The sequence below is a fragment of the Lissotriton helveticus genome, chromosome 2_1, assembly GCF_964261635.1.
Source record: "Lissotriton helveticus chromosome 2_1, aLisHel1.1, whole genome shotgun sequence".
NCBI classification, from domain to species: Eukaryota; Metazoa; Chordata; class Amphibia; order Caudata; family Salamandridae; genus Lissotriton; species Lissotriton helveticus.
This window is the reverse complement of record NC_136059.1, coordinates 119,036,527-119,051,423: the sequence shown is the minus strand read 5'-3', so window position 1 is coordinate 119,051,423 and position 14,897 is coordinate 119,036,527. Positions and strand designations below refer to the sequence as shown.

Below are 14,897 nucleotides of genomic sequence, written 5' to 3'. Positions count from 1 at the left end.
AAAAGGGTTTCCTGCAAGTTAAACCAGCGCTACTTTATTTGCAGTTATTGGAATCCCCAGTAATTATGTTTTCGGAGTGGCAAATTTTATAGTGGTTTCCATTCGTTGTAAAAAATTGAATATGTGAGACTAACTGACATTGTTTCTGTACATTTATTACATCAAATGAAATATGCTTTTTTTTAAAGAAAAACAAAATTTGCACATGTATATATATACCTTTTGTAATCTTTTTATGCGCATGAACGTAATTCCTCCTTTTTTGTATTGTGACTTTTATGATTTTTATTAATCGAATAAAGTGGTTTTGAATCGAATTGAATTGAAAAGGTTCTTGTGGTTGGCATCGAAGAGGAAGGCGAAGTTTGGAAGGACAAGTGTCCGGAAGTTTTTGGAAACTCATTAGGAATAAAAGGCTTTAAACATAGAATCATCGTAAAAGATGGAGCCATACCAGTCAAACATAAGCTCAGTGCGGTTCTGTTTGGTATTAGGGACAACTTAGACAAATAACTCAAAAGTCTCTGCTCTAAAGGGATTATAGAGCCCACAGTCTTCATTTATTAGTGTCTAAGACCTATCTATACCTTGTCATCAAGTTGAATTGCACCCAGAGTCTAAACATTTAACAGCTTTCACCACCCCTATGGGCACGTTCATGTTTCACTGCATGCCATTTGGACACACCTCAGCTGCTGCGGTTTTTCAAAAAATCATGCAGCAGATACAAGGTCACTAAGATAAATTCAAGTACAAACACAACATCTTGCTTTTCTTTCTGCTTGACTTGCCTCCCTTTTGAGGTTTGGAACCTCGGGAGAGAACCCCATTTTCTGTGGTAGCGATTGAGAGGTCTGTGGTCAGATTTTCACTCAAAAATGGATTCGTGCCAGGGGAGTGTCTGTGGAAGGTAGAGTTACCTCTATCCGGGGCTCCCCTTGGCTGCTTGCCTGACGATGGAGAGTAAATTGGCCCTACTGTGTTTACCTTAGAGGGTTGCAGAGTTCTTTCTATCGAGAACAGTATGGGCTCCGCATGGGTCCAGGCGCCCACCATCTTCTGAGGGAATCATTGAGGGGATTCCAGTTCTTCAGACGCCTGCATGAACCCTGAGTGACGTACGTTCTGTGACATACAGCCACCCTCTGTTAATGGGACGTTTAGAGCAAAGTGTAGGCCTTCGACCAAGACAGCAGATACCTTCTGACTGTTTGATTTGCTGTGCAGAGGAACTTGGTTTATAGCGCATTGACTCAGTCTCAATCAGCTCGGCTCAGTCCCTGGTGGGGGGCACAGCATAGAAGCAGCCTCGACTTTGAGTCCATGAAGGGAACTTGGTTAGGGTGGACCTGGTATAGAGCATGGCATCCTGCCTGGTGAGATATGGCCCCTGGCAGAGAGCATGGCATCCTGCCTGGCGAGATACGGCCCCTGGCTGCAGAGCGTGGCATCCTGCCGGGCGAGATACGGCCCCTGGCAGAGAGCATGGCATCCTGCCTGGCGAGATACGGCCCCTGGCTGCAGAGCGTGGCATCCTGCCTGGCGAGGCACGGCCCCTGGCAGAGAGCATGGCATCCTGCCTGGCGAGATACGGCCCCTGGCAGAGAGCATGGCATCCTGCCTGGCGAGATACGGCCCCTGGCTGCAGAGCGTGGCATCCTGCCTGGCGAGGCACGGCCCCTGGCAGAGAGCATGGCATCCTGCCTGGCGAGATACGGCCCCTGGCAGAGAGCATGGCATCCTGCCTGGCGAGATACGGCCCCTGGCAGAGAGCATGGCATCCTGCCTGGCGAGATACGGCCCCTGGCAGAGAGCATTGCATCCTGCCTGGCGAGATACGGCCCCTGGCTGCAGAGCGTGGCATCCTGCCTGGCGAGGCACGGCCCCTGGCAGAGAGCATGGCATCCTGCCTGGCGAGATACGGCCCCTGGCAGAGAGCATGGCATCCTGCCTGGCGAGATACGGCCCCTGGCTGCAGAGCGTGGCATCCTGCCTGGCGAGGCACGGCCCCTGGCAGAGAGCATGGCATCCTGCCTGGCGAGATACGGCCCCTGGCAGAGAGCATGGCATCCTGCCTGGCGAGATACGGCCCCTGGCAGAGAGCATGGCATCCTGCCTGGCGAGATACGGCCCCTGGCAGAGAGCATTGCATCCTGCCTGGCGAGATACGGCCCCTGGCAGAGAGCATGGCATCCTGCCTGGCGAGGCACGGCCCCTGGCTGCAGGGCGTGTGGAGGGTGTTGTAATATGCTTCTCAGCCTGGAGTGTGAAATCTTGGCGTGCTGGAGTCATTTGGTGGCGGCTGAGCAGCATCCTGGTGCGGCTCCTTTCCATGTAACCTAATACTTGAAAAAACCTACATGAAAACTATTTCGGCTGGACCATCCATCCTATTATTACAGAGGGGCATCGCTGTCACCAGCCCCACACGGGGAGCAAAACCAGAGTATCAGACCCAAAACGAAGCGCAGAGGCACAAATCCATCCCTGGCAGAAGGTTTCTTTTATACCCGGCTAAATAGATATTTCGTTTTCACCACTAGATGGCGCTGCAGAATAGCGGTTTCGTCTGATTCAAGTATCTTTTCAGCGAATAAAATGCAAGGTGCAGACTGTAGGTCCCTTTTCAGTTTTCAACTTTTTTCCTCCAGACTTATTCTATTCCTGAAATGCATAAGAAAGCAGGGTGCACACCCTTTGCTGTTCATAAACCCCAGCGAGTGAAGCCGCTGCTCAATTTTATTCTTCAGGTGTTTGATGCTTGGTCTTTGGTGCCAGAAGCTGAGGTCCCCCCATCACTGTGATCTCACCTGGTTATTACACCTTTATTTATTTGTATTTATTTTATTTATTTAATGAGTTTTATATAGCGCTGGCTAGACCCGTAGGTATTAGAGCGCTTTACATTAGGTTACACAGTGTTACAGAAAAAGATAACAATTACACATTGCATCAAAAATACGCAACACATTGAGAGAGGAAAGAAAGGTGAGACAAATAGAGCGGAGGGGGGAAGGGGGAAGTGTGAAGGGGGAGGATGAGGGAAGAGACAGCCGGAGAGATGAGAGGAATTTTGCCCAAAGACCGACTGGGTAGGTGACGTCTGACGTCTTTACACCTCATGTAAAGCTGCTGCTCAGGTCATTCTTCAGGTGTTTGATGCTGAGTCATTGGTATCAGAAGCAATGGTTGAGCATCATTGTAAGCTCACCTGGTTATTACAGCTCAGGTAAAGCTGATGCTCAGTTCATTCTTCAGGTGTTTGGTGCTGAGTCATTGGTGTCAGAAGCAGTGATTGAGCATCACAGTGACCTCACCTGGTTATTACAGCTCAGGTAAAGCTGCAGCTTTTCGCCTATGGCCCTCCTGTGTTTGAGTGGCTTCTTTCTCTCTTTATTGTACTACTGAACAGAACTGCTCACTTCACTCCTAGCAGCTGCCCACGTACAGGCTTGTGCCACTCTTGATTGTACTTCATGTCTGACACTCTTGCGCGAGCATGATAGTGTTTGTTTCTTCCATCCATCGAGTGCATCGTATCACACACCATAAGCATAAGACTGGAGTGCGGGCGACAAACTTGGTGTTGTCACCCATAAGGCGTTTCTATTGGAGTGCAAACATGGCAGGAACGGTGGCCACGTGCCCAGTCTAAAGACCCGCCACCAACCACTAATGTGCTTCGGCACCTCATCAGGGGGATGAAGAAATACCTTTATTTTAGAAGTTTCCTGTTGCATTCTTGATCTTCGTTATAGAACAGAAAAACATATTTTTGAATTATTTGATATACTGCTGCGCTTTGACTGAAAAACAAGGAGGTCTCCAAGGCCTCCTACCTTCTTATGAATGACTAGCAGCCCACCCGACGTTGTCCGGGTATGAAATAGAATGTGTGTAATGTGTGTATTTGGCAAGGGCAATTTATTTTAAAATCTCGCGGTAGACAACATTTTTTGTTTCATTAGAATAGGGACGGAGAAGGCCCAGCTGCAGCCCTGGTTGATGTTAGCAGGCGCGTGTAATTGGTGTAGTGATCCGCCGCCTGAGCCCGGCTACAGCCCTGGTTGATGTTAGCAGGCACGTGTAATGTCGTTGAATGAGAGAGTTATCAGCCGCGGGTAAATCCGTTTAATGAGAGAGTTGAGTGACAGCGAGTAGGAGAGGCTGCAGTAATTGCCCCCGCAGACACGCTCATTTGCGTGTTCCCCCGCTTGAGGCCCAGCTGCAGCCTTGGTTGATGTTATTAGGCGCGTGTAATTAGTGTACTGATCTGCCGCCTGAGCCCGGCTAGAGCCCTGGTTGATGGTAGCAGGCGCGTGTAATTTCGTTGAATGAGAGATTTCAGTAACAGCGCGCAGGAGAGGCTGCAGTAACGTTACTTACCAGGCCTCCAGGTGAACGCATTTGTCACGCCCCCAGCACACGGCCACAGCAGACGATCTTCTGATTAATGTCGACCCACATGGCATGAAGGGCGGAACGTAGCCCACGCTGCCAGCGTTTCTCACGCCCCCAGCATGCCCCTTAATGCGGCGCAATTGCTTTCACATGGCATGAAGCCCGAACACACGCCCCCAGCGTTTCTCACGTCCCCAGCGTGTCACGCCCCCAGCGTGCCCCTTGATGCTGCGCAGCAACGTAATTGGCGCTTGTATGTACGACTCACATGGCATGAAGGGCGGACACATGCCCCCAGCGTTTGTCATGCCCCCAGCAATTGTCACGCCCACGATGTGATGGCCGTACCACACGCCCCCAGCGTTAGTCACGCCCCCAGCCCACAGCACAACGCAGACACCCCCGCTAGGGACTACTTTGCTGGCACGGTTCTTTTACCTTTTAAATGTATAGAGGAGTTGGCCTAGCGGCTAAGGCGCTCGACCTGGGGATCTGGGTTAGAGTCTTGGTAACGATGCCAAACATCCTGTGATTCTGGACAAATCACTTAATCTCCCCGTGCCTAACAAAAATTAATGTGTGTCCTCATGTAACGTAACTGGTGCTATGTAAAGCGCTCTGATATTTCAGTTCGGGTCAAGTTTGCGCTATATAAAACGCTGCAAAAAAAAAAATATATATATATGGTGGCCGTCTGCATAGCCTATGTCCTTCTGCTGCAACTGCCCTTTCCAACGCTGTATTGGGTGTTGTGATTGGTGCTGTGGTTACTGAGATTACCCGCCTCAAAGGTTTGGGCTCTCTTTATAATATTAGTATGGATATGAATCCTACCTCAGCTCATTTTATGCCGCCATTGTGGGCAAACTGATGGCCTGGCTTGGGTTTAAGAAGAAAAGAAAATCTGACAAATGGGCTCTTATTTCCACGCTTTTGACGCTTTGAAACTCACTATTACTATTTGTACGTTGTTTATTCACTCATATTTGCACAGTGCGCTTCTTTGTTGTTCACGAGCCCTGATTCATGTGCCTTTTTTGGAAGTGGTTTCTTGAACCGGCAGTGCATTATAGCAGGTGGTTGTTTAGGGGGTTAGTAATGCTTGGATAGGCTGCAGCACTTCTTGCAAACTTGGAAGCCCTCCACCTAATACAGCTTGCTAAGGGACCTCTTGCATTTGTGCAGCCCTGCTCGGTTGCTGTCTGCCTTGGATGCTAAGAAAGTTAAGTTCACACATGACAATTTCAAATAAATCCACATTTGTAGGGCACCATCCTTTGTAAAGTAGAATATAATCTGGTGCTGAACAAAGTATTCAATTATCAGTAATGCCAATGAAGTAATGTGGTCTAATATTTCATAATACTTTAGAAAGGGGTCAGTCTTCTGTTCGGTCGGTGCGGTTCACCGCCATCATATGTCACTTTAGTTGAGTCGGAGTACCTCCTGATCAACTTTACCTCAGAGTTTTCCCAGTATTGAGAGGATCTAACTGGCTAACAGGTATCTGTGTGGAGCTTTCTCCCACACTGCTCTGCTATCCTTCATGCACCTTTTGGTTCATACGCTTCCCATTCAGTGTGAATGACCGCTCCAAATATAAACATACAAAAATCAAGGTTTCTGTGACATTCTGCTCAAGGTAAAGTCTGCAGTCTCAATTCTCTTTTATTGTTAAAATGCTAAAGCATCCAAAATTGTCCAGCCAGTTACTTTTATAGATGCCACTAGAATTGATTTGCCTCTGGGGCCAACACAAGTCTTCTGTCTTCCTCAGTGAAGTTCATTGGAAGTAACTGCGGGTTTGTCTCGCTGTGCTGTCTGCCTTGGTACTTGTAGGCCTTTGATAGGAACTACTGGAAAGACTTGAGTCCAGTTTTGCATTTCTTGCATCACTGTCACAATGGGCGTATTGGTAGATGTTTTCAAAGTAGAGCGTGGTTCTCTCAAGGTCTTGAATCTCTGCTCCTAAGGGAGCCTGGCTCTGCACATTAGTTTTGTGTGGATTTACCGAGGTGATCAGATACCACTTCTGATTTCTACCTTACATTAAGATTAGCTCATTACCAATCAGTGTGACAAGTAACATAACTTCCTTTCAAAGAATGTGAGGAAAAATAAAATGAAATGAAATTGTAACTGGTGTAAAGGTGAATTTTATTGAAATATGTGTCTAGTCCCATAACAACCTTAGTGGGAGTCACCCCATTAGGAGGGATGAATGGACCCATTATCACACGGTTTCCTGGGTCAGTGAGTCGTTGTCTTTATGAAGAATATAGGGATAGCAGGGAAAGACTCTTCTTTGGCAGGACTGAATACTTTTATCCCAGTGGAACTTTACCAACTGCAGTCTTAATCTCCTTCCTCTTCTACGTCTCTCCTATCCCTCCACTCTGTCCCGGCAGGATAGGGTACAAACCCTTTCTAATATGTGTTGGATAATCTTCAGTTGATGACCGATGACGAGGCAGGTTAGTATCCCACCATTTAAAATATCAGTGGGGAGTCCAAGCCCTTGTTCATTTTACCATTTCTTCTCGTACCTCTGGTTCCTATCCTAAGGCCTTGCTCGCAAGTACATATAACAAGGCTATTGCACTCTCATGGTGGGCAAACTAGTTAAGAGTCTGGTTATTTTATGGCTAATCACAAAACCTGCATGGACAGCAAGAATACTCAATCAAGCCATATGCATGGTATGCTGTGCCCATACTGTGGCCATGGCAGTGCTTGAACTGTGTTAAACCATGTTTTTGAGGTTTTACTACCGTCTTACCAAACAATTGTATCTGATCAAGATTTCTAGCTGCAGATTCCTTACCTTTGAATTCCAGGTGTCAGACTGGATACGAAAACTTTTGGGTGAGCAGGAAGTACCCTGCGTGCCGTCAGGTGGCTTTGTTGGGTTCTGAGTGGTGTTGGCGCTGGAAGTGACGCCGTGGTCACCTAAATAGGAGCCACCCTGGCGCATGGATGTCGGCGCTTTTCTTTTCTTTCTGTACCTGTTAGCTTTGATCTGGAGAAGAGCTACTCACTCCTCTGTCTCTTTTTGACAGACTTTTTTCAGCATTTCATATAGACTACCATTATAACGTGAAGGTAAATATATATAGGCAAGTACAGATTTACTGTTCTTGACTCTAGATCTACATTCATTGACAACACACACATACATACATACATACATACATACATACATACATACATACATACATACATACATATATTTCTGATGCATACATCTGACTGTGGATTTCTCACCTTTTGAATTACTCCTGCACCAGCTTTCCACGGGGAGGAATCCACAGGCAGATACGATATCCACCAGAAAAAGCATTACCGCAAAACAAAAGCAAAAGTGAGAACTATTTTGAATTCTTACTGGAGCAGTCAAAGGTTATTTGTTTATTGTGCTTGTTTAAAGGTGCAGAATTTGTGTACGAGAAAGTTTGAAAATGGGGTGAACCACTGCAAGGAGGTCAGTTGGTGTGAATGGCCGCGCTGAGATTGTTCGATGAGTCATCAAGTACTGGGCTGTGATAGGCGTATGAAAAGAGAATGGTGACCGAATTGGAGGAAGATATGGACTTGTACAGAACTGTAAATTACACAAAAATATGCTGAAAAGAATAAGTTCCTGGAATGTGAAGTAATGAATAGTTAATTTATCAATAACTTTTTACCTTTGCTTTCACGAGACCATGGTAGTCTGTATTCTGGATTCAGTATTTTGGTTGGACGATATTTCTCACCTAGATACTCAGCTGTACAACCTCTGAATCTCCAAGAGCAGTATTGAAAACGGTCTCATACAATGCAGCTAATGTGGTCTTTACAGCCTGGGAATGGGATTTTGGGTGGTGGTGGTGGTTTTCCAGTGAGGTTGGCGGAGTAATCCTGTGACATGGTCTACACGCCCCGCTGCTACCTTGATGGGATTCAAGGCTCAAGGGATGGAGTGTCTCCAGCCCACAATATTTATACGTGCTTAGCCATAACTGTTGTAATGCATTCATTTTACGTTGAATTTTAGTAATTATTACATTTGTACACTTTAAGTATGGTGACACTGGTGTTGGGTAACACCTTTTATTCTATGTTGTTAAAGACCAAACCTAGTTCGCTGCATATGTTTGAAGATGACTTGTGTATTTAGTACTTAACTAACCACAGGGGCAACCCTAGAGCAAGAGCCAGGGGTTACAATAACTGTTTTCCAAACAAAGACTCTTTGGCTGTATTTACACACAATATACAACTAAACACCCATTGAAATATACCAAAAGCAGAAAAGAAAAGGCCAAATATACCCAGAAGATCACAGAAACCCATGTACAAAATATAAATACTTTTAATGAAAAACGGGCGCTCAAATAGTTACACTCTTAACATATAATAAAAAAAAACAACACAACATATGAGAAATCAAAAACACACACAATGGCAGAGGAAAATATACATGCAACAATTGACACAGTACACAATCAAACATTAATGTCCTCTGAAATTTAGGCCATGTTGGAAGCGTCGACGGCGTTTCAACCCAAGGTTGTTTAAAGGGTCATCATCAGGACAAAGGAACTTCAAGAGTGATAAGGCGACCACTTAATAAAGTTTTCTTAAATGCATGTTCAATAAGGTGCTAATCTTTGGATCCAGTACAGATGGTTGATGTAGTCAAACTTATTTGCCATAAGGAAAATGTCCTGTTAGTGTGGAAATTACACACTATATGAAAAAGCTCTTCAATAGCAGGCGTCAACTAATGGAGCCAGTCAAACAGTGTTCAGACCGGGATTATCAGTCTTGGCAACATCAAAGTGTACCATGAAATTAATTAATTTACTTCGTACAGCATTCTTTGTGCTTAAAGGAATCTTCAAATAAGAGCGTGCTTGAAAGAAGAGGTTTTTTTAAAGCACATTTTTAGAAAGTGTGTTGATGTGTAATTGTCTATAGACTGTTCGACTTGCACAAAACAATCCCTTCAGGGTTTGTAGAGGTCTCGGATAACATGAAACAAACCTGTAGAAATCCTTCTTATTTGAGCCTACAATAGCTAAATATCGAAGACCCACCTGACCTTTCTCGCCAGATACCATCCTGTTCAATAACACTTCAAAATAACATGCACAGAAAGTGCTCAACCCAGAATCTGACACAGACTGAATGTTTGAATAACAACAAATGTTCAGTCAACATCCGGAAGGGTTTGGGGTTCATTGTAATACATTAAAGACCAACATAATGTTATGACTAATAGTTTCATGGCTAAGCCTGCAACGAGGACAACTGAATAGATAATGACATCTTTGTCTGGATAGTTCCCACAGGTTAACTATAATGACTTTCATGCCTCTTAAGACAGGCTGTTAATAAACTGTACATACTAGTGACTGGCGGAAAGGTCTCCTGTTGACTTGGCGATACAAGTAGATGGTTTTTCTTGATTGTTGTACCTTCAAAATGATTTGAAGGTAACTGCTGCATTGTACTAACCTGTTGGTAAATGAAAATGTCAATACTAACAAGAAATAAGGTACATTCAGTCTTTTCATTTTATTTTTTTACAATGCTGTTTTTTCTGTTATGGTTAAAGATTTTATTTTTATTTTTTAATTTATAAATAGAGATTGCCGTCATTTTATGAAAATCAGACTCATTCAGTGCATACGTAACTTATTCTACTGAGAGATGTTTATAACCAAGTGTACTAACATTTCTGCTTTGTAGGATCTTCATTGAGAGTCCTAAACACTAGAGTAGTTCCCCACTGCGTGTGCCGACCCTGGAGAACTTCTCCTAGGAGTGTTTTCCAAATATCATACAATTTGTCAGTGTCAATACATCTTCACGATGAGCAGCACCCAGCAATAGCCTATCATAAGCAGTTTTTCCCCCGAATAACTTATGATGATCATGAAATAACAGTTTCAAGCCTAAGTGAAATAAGTTTCATTCTTGCATTGCAGTATCTAGTGTGCAGAAAGATGTGAAAATGTATACAAGGGAAGCACAAAACGGATCCTTGTAGGCTTTCATTGCAAGATGAGGGGAAAAAGTATCCTGCCTCTTTAAGAATCCAAGAGCTCCCTCTCCCTGATGCACTCTGCTGGTAGTTACCTCAAAGAAATGCAAGAACAATTGATGGACAGAATGCAAAACAAGGGCTTACATTATCCCAATTTCAGAGATCTGGGCCTAAATCCATCGTTTTTTTGCTCACCATGCCATCCCAGTTTTAACCCAGTCATATGCAAATCAGTCTTGACCCTGTGCCCAATGGGAACAGTCCAGCCCGAACTGCCAGGTTAGGTCCTCCCTGGACTGGAAACAAGCATCCTAGGACCGGTTTCAGGGTCTCACTCCTCATCAGCCAGGATATCTTGACTTCAGTACATGGAGAGCACAGGACCCACGTCTGGGCATGCCCGTCCCACTCGGGTGACAAATGCAAAAGCAGCAATTGACGGACAGAATGCAGAACAATGTCATACATGCACCCCAGTGCAGAGATCTGGGTTTAAATCAATTGTTTTTTGCTCACCATGCCATTCCAGTTTGAACCCAGCCATATGCAAATCAGTCTTGACCCTGTGCCCAATGGGAACAGTCCAGCCAAACTTCAAGGCCAGGTCCTCCCTGGACTGGAAACAAGCATCCTAGGACGGCATGGTGAACATGCCACTGGAGTCAAGCTACCCTGTCTGAAATGGCATTGTGAGCCAAAAAACGATGGATTTAGGCCCCAGTCTCTGTACTGGGATGAATGTATGACATTGTTCTGCATTCTGTCCATCAATTGTTGTTTTTGCATTTGTCACCCCAAGTGGGACAGGTATGCCGTTTGGGGGGGGGGCTTAAAACTTTTACCGATTCCCACGTTGGAATTTGCAATGGATACAGATTCCCAATTCTGGGAGCACATGTTGTAGGTGTCCCTTCAAATTGTGAATAGGTTTGAGATCCAACAATGTTTTGCAACACTAGTCGAGTTGCAAAACGGTGAAAGAACGTATGCTCCCGATCTGTGGTGGTAACCCATTCGCAGAAGGGAAGGGGACGGGTGTTCAATTGCGACCCCTTTTTCCTTTGTGAATGTAAAGAAAATGAGTTACGGAGTAGGCAGTGGTCCAGGTGTAACACTGCCAATGCTCAGACTTTTAGGAAAAAAAACTTTTTTTTTTTAAACGCAGCCCAGTTTCCTTTAAAGACAATGGGCTGCGTTTTAAACTTAAAATACTGCCTTTATTTAAAGGCAATCAAAGACATGGTGATCTGCTGGCCACCATCTCTCTGATTTTGACCATTCGTAGTGAGTCACAAATTGCGACATACCTAATGAGTATTCAGAGGGTGGGGTGGTCTGCAGTTCACTATTAGTGATTATTTTGTGGACTGACCTATTGGTGCATAAGTTGGTTCATAAAATCGAATTCCACTCGGAAATAGTCAGTGCACAATTTGTGACCCGTTTTCAGAAATAGTTGCACTGGAGACCAATCCCCAGAGAGGCTTTTATTTGTATCTCTGTTAAAAGCTGCATTGAGTGTAGCATATATCACACTGACCGGGCGTGTACCAGCTGGACTAGAGCTAGTGCTGTCTAATCTTACGGTGAATGCAGGGTACATTTGCTCCGTATTTTACAGAGTTGGTTTATTGTCTGTAGTGATGTCTATTTTTGTAAGTGAATCTGCAAAAATTCTGTTTCAAGGCTAGACATAGGTCTGTTAAGTCTTTCTATTTATGCTAATTAGTGGATGGGAAAGATTTCAGTTTTTCCAGGAAACGTTCATAACTGATACCAGACTTTAATATTTATGAGTAAATCGTTTTAAGTATAAAGCTTCCATGCGGTAAAGCTTCTCAGCATAACGTGATGACACATAATTATTCCAATGACACCTCTTTCTATCAGAAAGGTGTATCACTTTTGCAGAGACAAGCATGTCTTTAACAAAGCTTGTTTGCCCAAGTGTGGGTAAATTCGGATGCATTTTGTGGGATATCTATGTGAAACTAATGTAGTTTTGTTGAGTAAAAAGATGAGATGGTGGTTGTTCTGATACTTCTCAGTCGTGGGGTTTAAAGTAATGAGGGTGTCTAGTTAACTTACTTTAAGGTTCTTCAATGCATTAAATTACTGTATGAGCCTGATTACCTGGGGCTGATGAATGTTTGCTGGAAATGCCCAGGAGGACCACAGGATCCGTGCTTTTGGACACGTCTGCCCCGGCATGTCAATCCTTTGGTTCAAGTATGAGATTCATAAGCTTGTTTAGAGATTGATGATGGAATGCTAGTTTGAGTTTTTCTTCCAGAAAGGATGTAAGATATTGGGAGAATTCAGAGATCATCGTTGGAACAATACTTACTATTGCTGATTGTGCCATGGACTGCAAATACTGTTCTGTGAAGCTTGCATATTCTATGCATATCACCTGCTGACTTTGTTGAAATTGCTCTTCGTAAACATTCTGCTACTCTGGCTAACTTAAAAAGATGATGATTTCAAAATGATGCCATACAGTTCCTTCTCTTTTGTTCATGCTATTGATTGCTATTTTAATAATTGTATCTGTTTTACATGAGTACATGCACTTGAAATAGTGCGCAGTCTGCAGGTATGCAAAATAGTAAACATATTTTAAGGCTACAGGATATGTATTCAAAAGTTAAAAAAGAGAAATGCCTAAAAAAACAGTAAAGGTCTTTGAAATGTAATTTCCTTTCATGTGTGCTGTCTATACCTTTGAAATATTTTATTATAAGGCAACGTACACTTAGAAGTGGAGGATCCCGGTTTTCTATAACCATTAAAACACGAATGAAAAACAAATATTTTTAGAAACATTTGAAGATGGATTTTTCTTCTATTGTTCCCATTTTGTTAATAATTGCTCTGATTTAGCCATATCTTCTTAAACATTTGTAAGAAACACCTGAGTAGTGTTTTTGGTTGAACTGGTACGTTGTAAAAATGATATTGCTCTTAGTGGTGTAAACTTTAATAGCCTAAACCAGTAACTTACTTTGCTATTTTTGAATTTCCATTAAAGATTTTTATTTAAAACACATCTAATTTTTACCACGTGGTTAGTACTCATTTTAATACTTTGTCTTTGTGTGCAACAATAACTTGCTGAACTTTCACCCTGCCCATTTTCTAACAGAACCCATGACCTTTATCCTAAAATGATCTGAACTAATCTGTCTAATCTTTCCCACCTTCTGAATGCAGCGTGGACTGAAACCTAAAAAGGTGGTGCTTACTTGTGCTTGTTTCTTATTAACATTTTTGTCACAGACTCATAGCATGAAAGCCCCTGGCATGTTTATTGCTGTTGCACCGGTCATCTCATTGTCAAGCGGCATGCTTCTTCGTTGCATGTGCACCTCGCTTCTCTGGCTACGATTGGCACCGTACCATTTAAATGAACTGGTTTTATTGAAAGATGATCCTGTCCATATGAGGACTCCAGCTGACTTGAATCTACCTCACTGGAATACTTTAAACTTGAGCTTAGCTTTTGCGCTTAGGTTTCTGGACCTGGAGAGAGTGAGCAGACATTACGGAAGTTTCTTGTAGGAATCAAAAGAAAATCTACTTTGAACCCAAAGTAGCCATTCTGCATAATTTTAAATGACCATTTCTTCCTTACTTCTTAATTACTTAACTTTGTCGTCGTGTTCATAATCTACATTGGCTAAAAGTAAAAAATAAACACAAACCTATTGACCGAGAGGTTAATATTTGAACAAAAATGTAAAAAGACTTGAAAAACAAGAATAAGCGACAAAAACGGAATTGTGTTCTCCATGTTTCATTGCTCTGTAGAGTTCTACTGCATTTAGAAAAATTCTCAATCGTTACATGTTAGAAAATTGCATCATAACAAAAAGCTTTCTTATAAGCAGTTAAATAAAAATATATATTTTACCGTTGGTCATCTGAACGAGTGTTTAAATTCACAAGCAAAAAGCCCCCGATCTTCTTTGGAGATGAGACTTTCTGCGCATAGATCTCGTAAAGTGTTTCTTTATTTTTGCCTGTGAAGATAATATACCTTTGGGAGGAGAGATGATCTGATCGGTGAAAAGTCCTGCTGCAGAAAAGGCGAAGCAGCCCGTCTGCCGCGCAAAGATCCACAGGGGGAAGAGGTGGAAATACTATCCCTGCTCAATAAGATGATTGCAGAGCATGAGCAAGAAGAAGAAAGGCCCTGGAAGGATGTGACGCTGCGGAAAGCTGTGGGTCTATAGTGCAGAGTGGAAGTTATACCCACAATTTAATATTGGACATTGATCGACGACCACTCATGTGCCTCAGATGCAAAGCAAGGGTTCTGCGTTTCACTTGACGCTTCGCAGCAGCCACGACTACTGGGATGAGGTGCTGGGATGGCTTGCCCGTTCTCTGCCTTCTTTAGTAACCGCACTCGTCTTGCTAGCCCAAATTGCCTCCGTGTGTCTGTAGGTTCACCGATCTG

General features: G+C 43.6%; 1 protein-coding gene across 9 annotated transcripts in view; it reads left to right on the top strand.

Moving 5' to 3' along the window:
* The window catches only part of DCTN1 (dynactin subunit 1), a 669,529-nt gene that overhangs the window by 325,753 nt on the left and 328,879 nt on the right, over positions 1–14,897 (top strand). For 3 of the 9 annotated variants that reach the window (XM_078674584.1, XM_078674587.1, XM_078674590.1), the window contains one exon: positions 13,649–13,669. The exons of the other annotated variants lie outside the window; for them this stretch is intronic. In XM_078674584.1, coding sequence (XP_078530710.1) covers positions 13,649–13,669 — 21 coding nt within the window. The remainder of the gene's footprint in view (positions 1–13,648; positions 13,670–14,897) is intronic. 9 annotated transcript variants of the gene reach the window in all.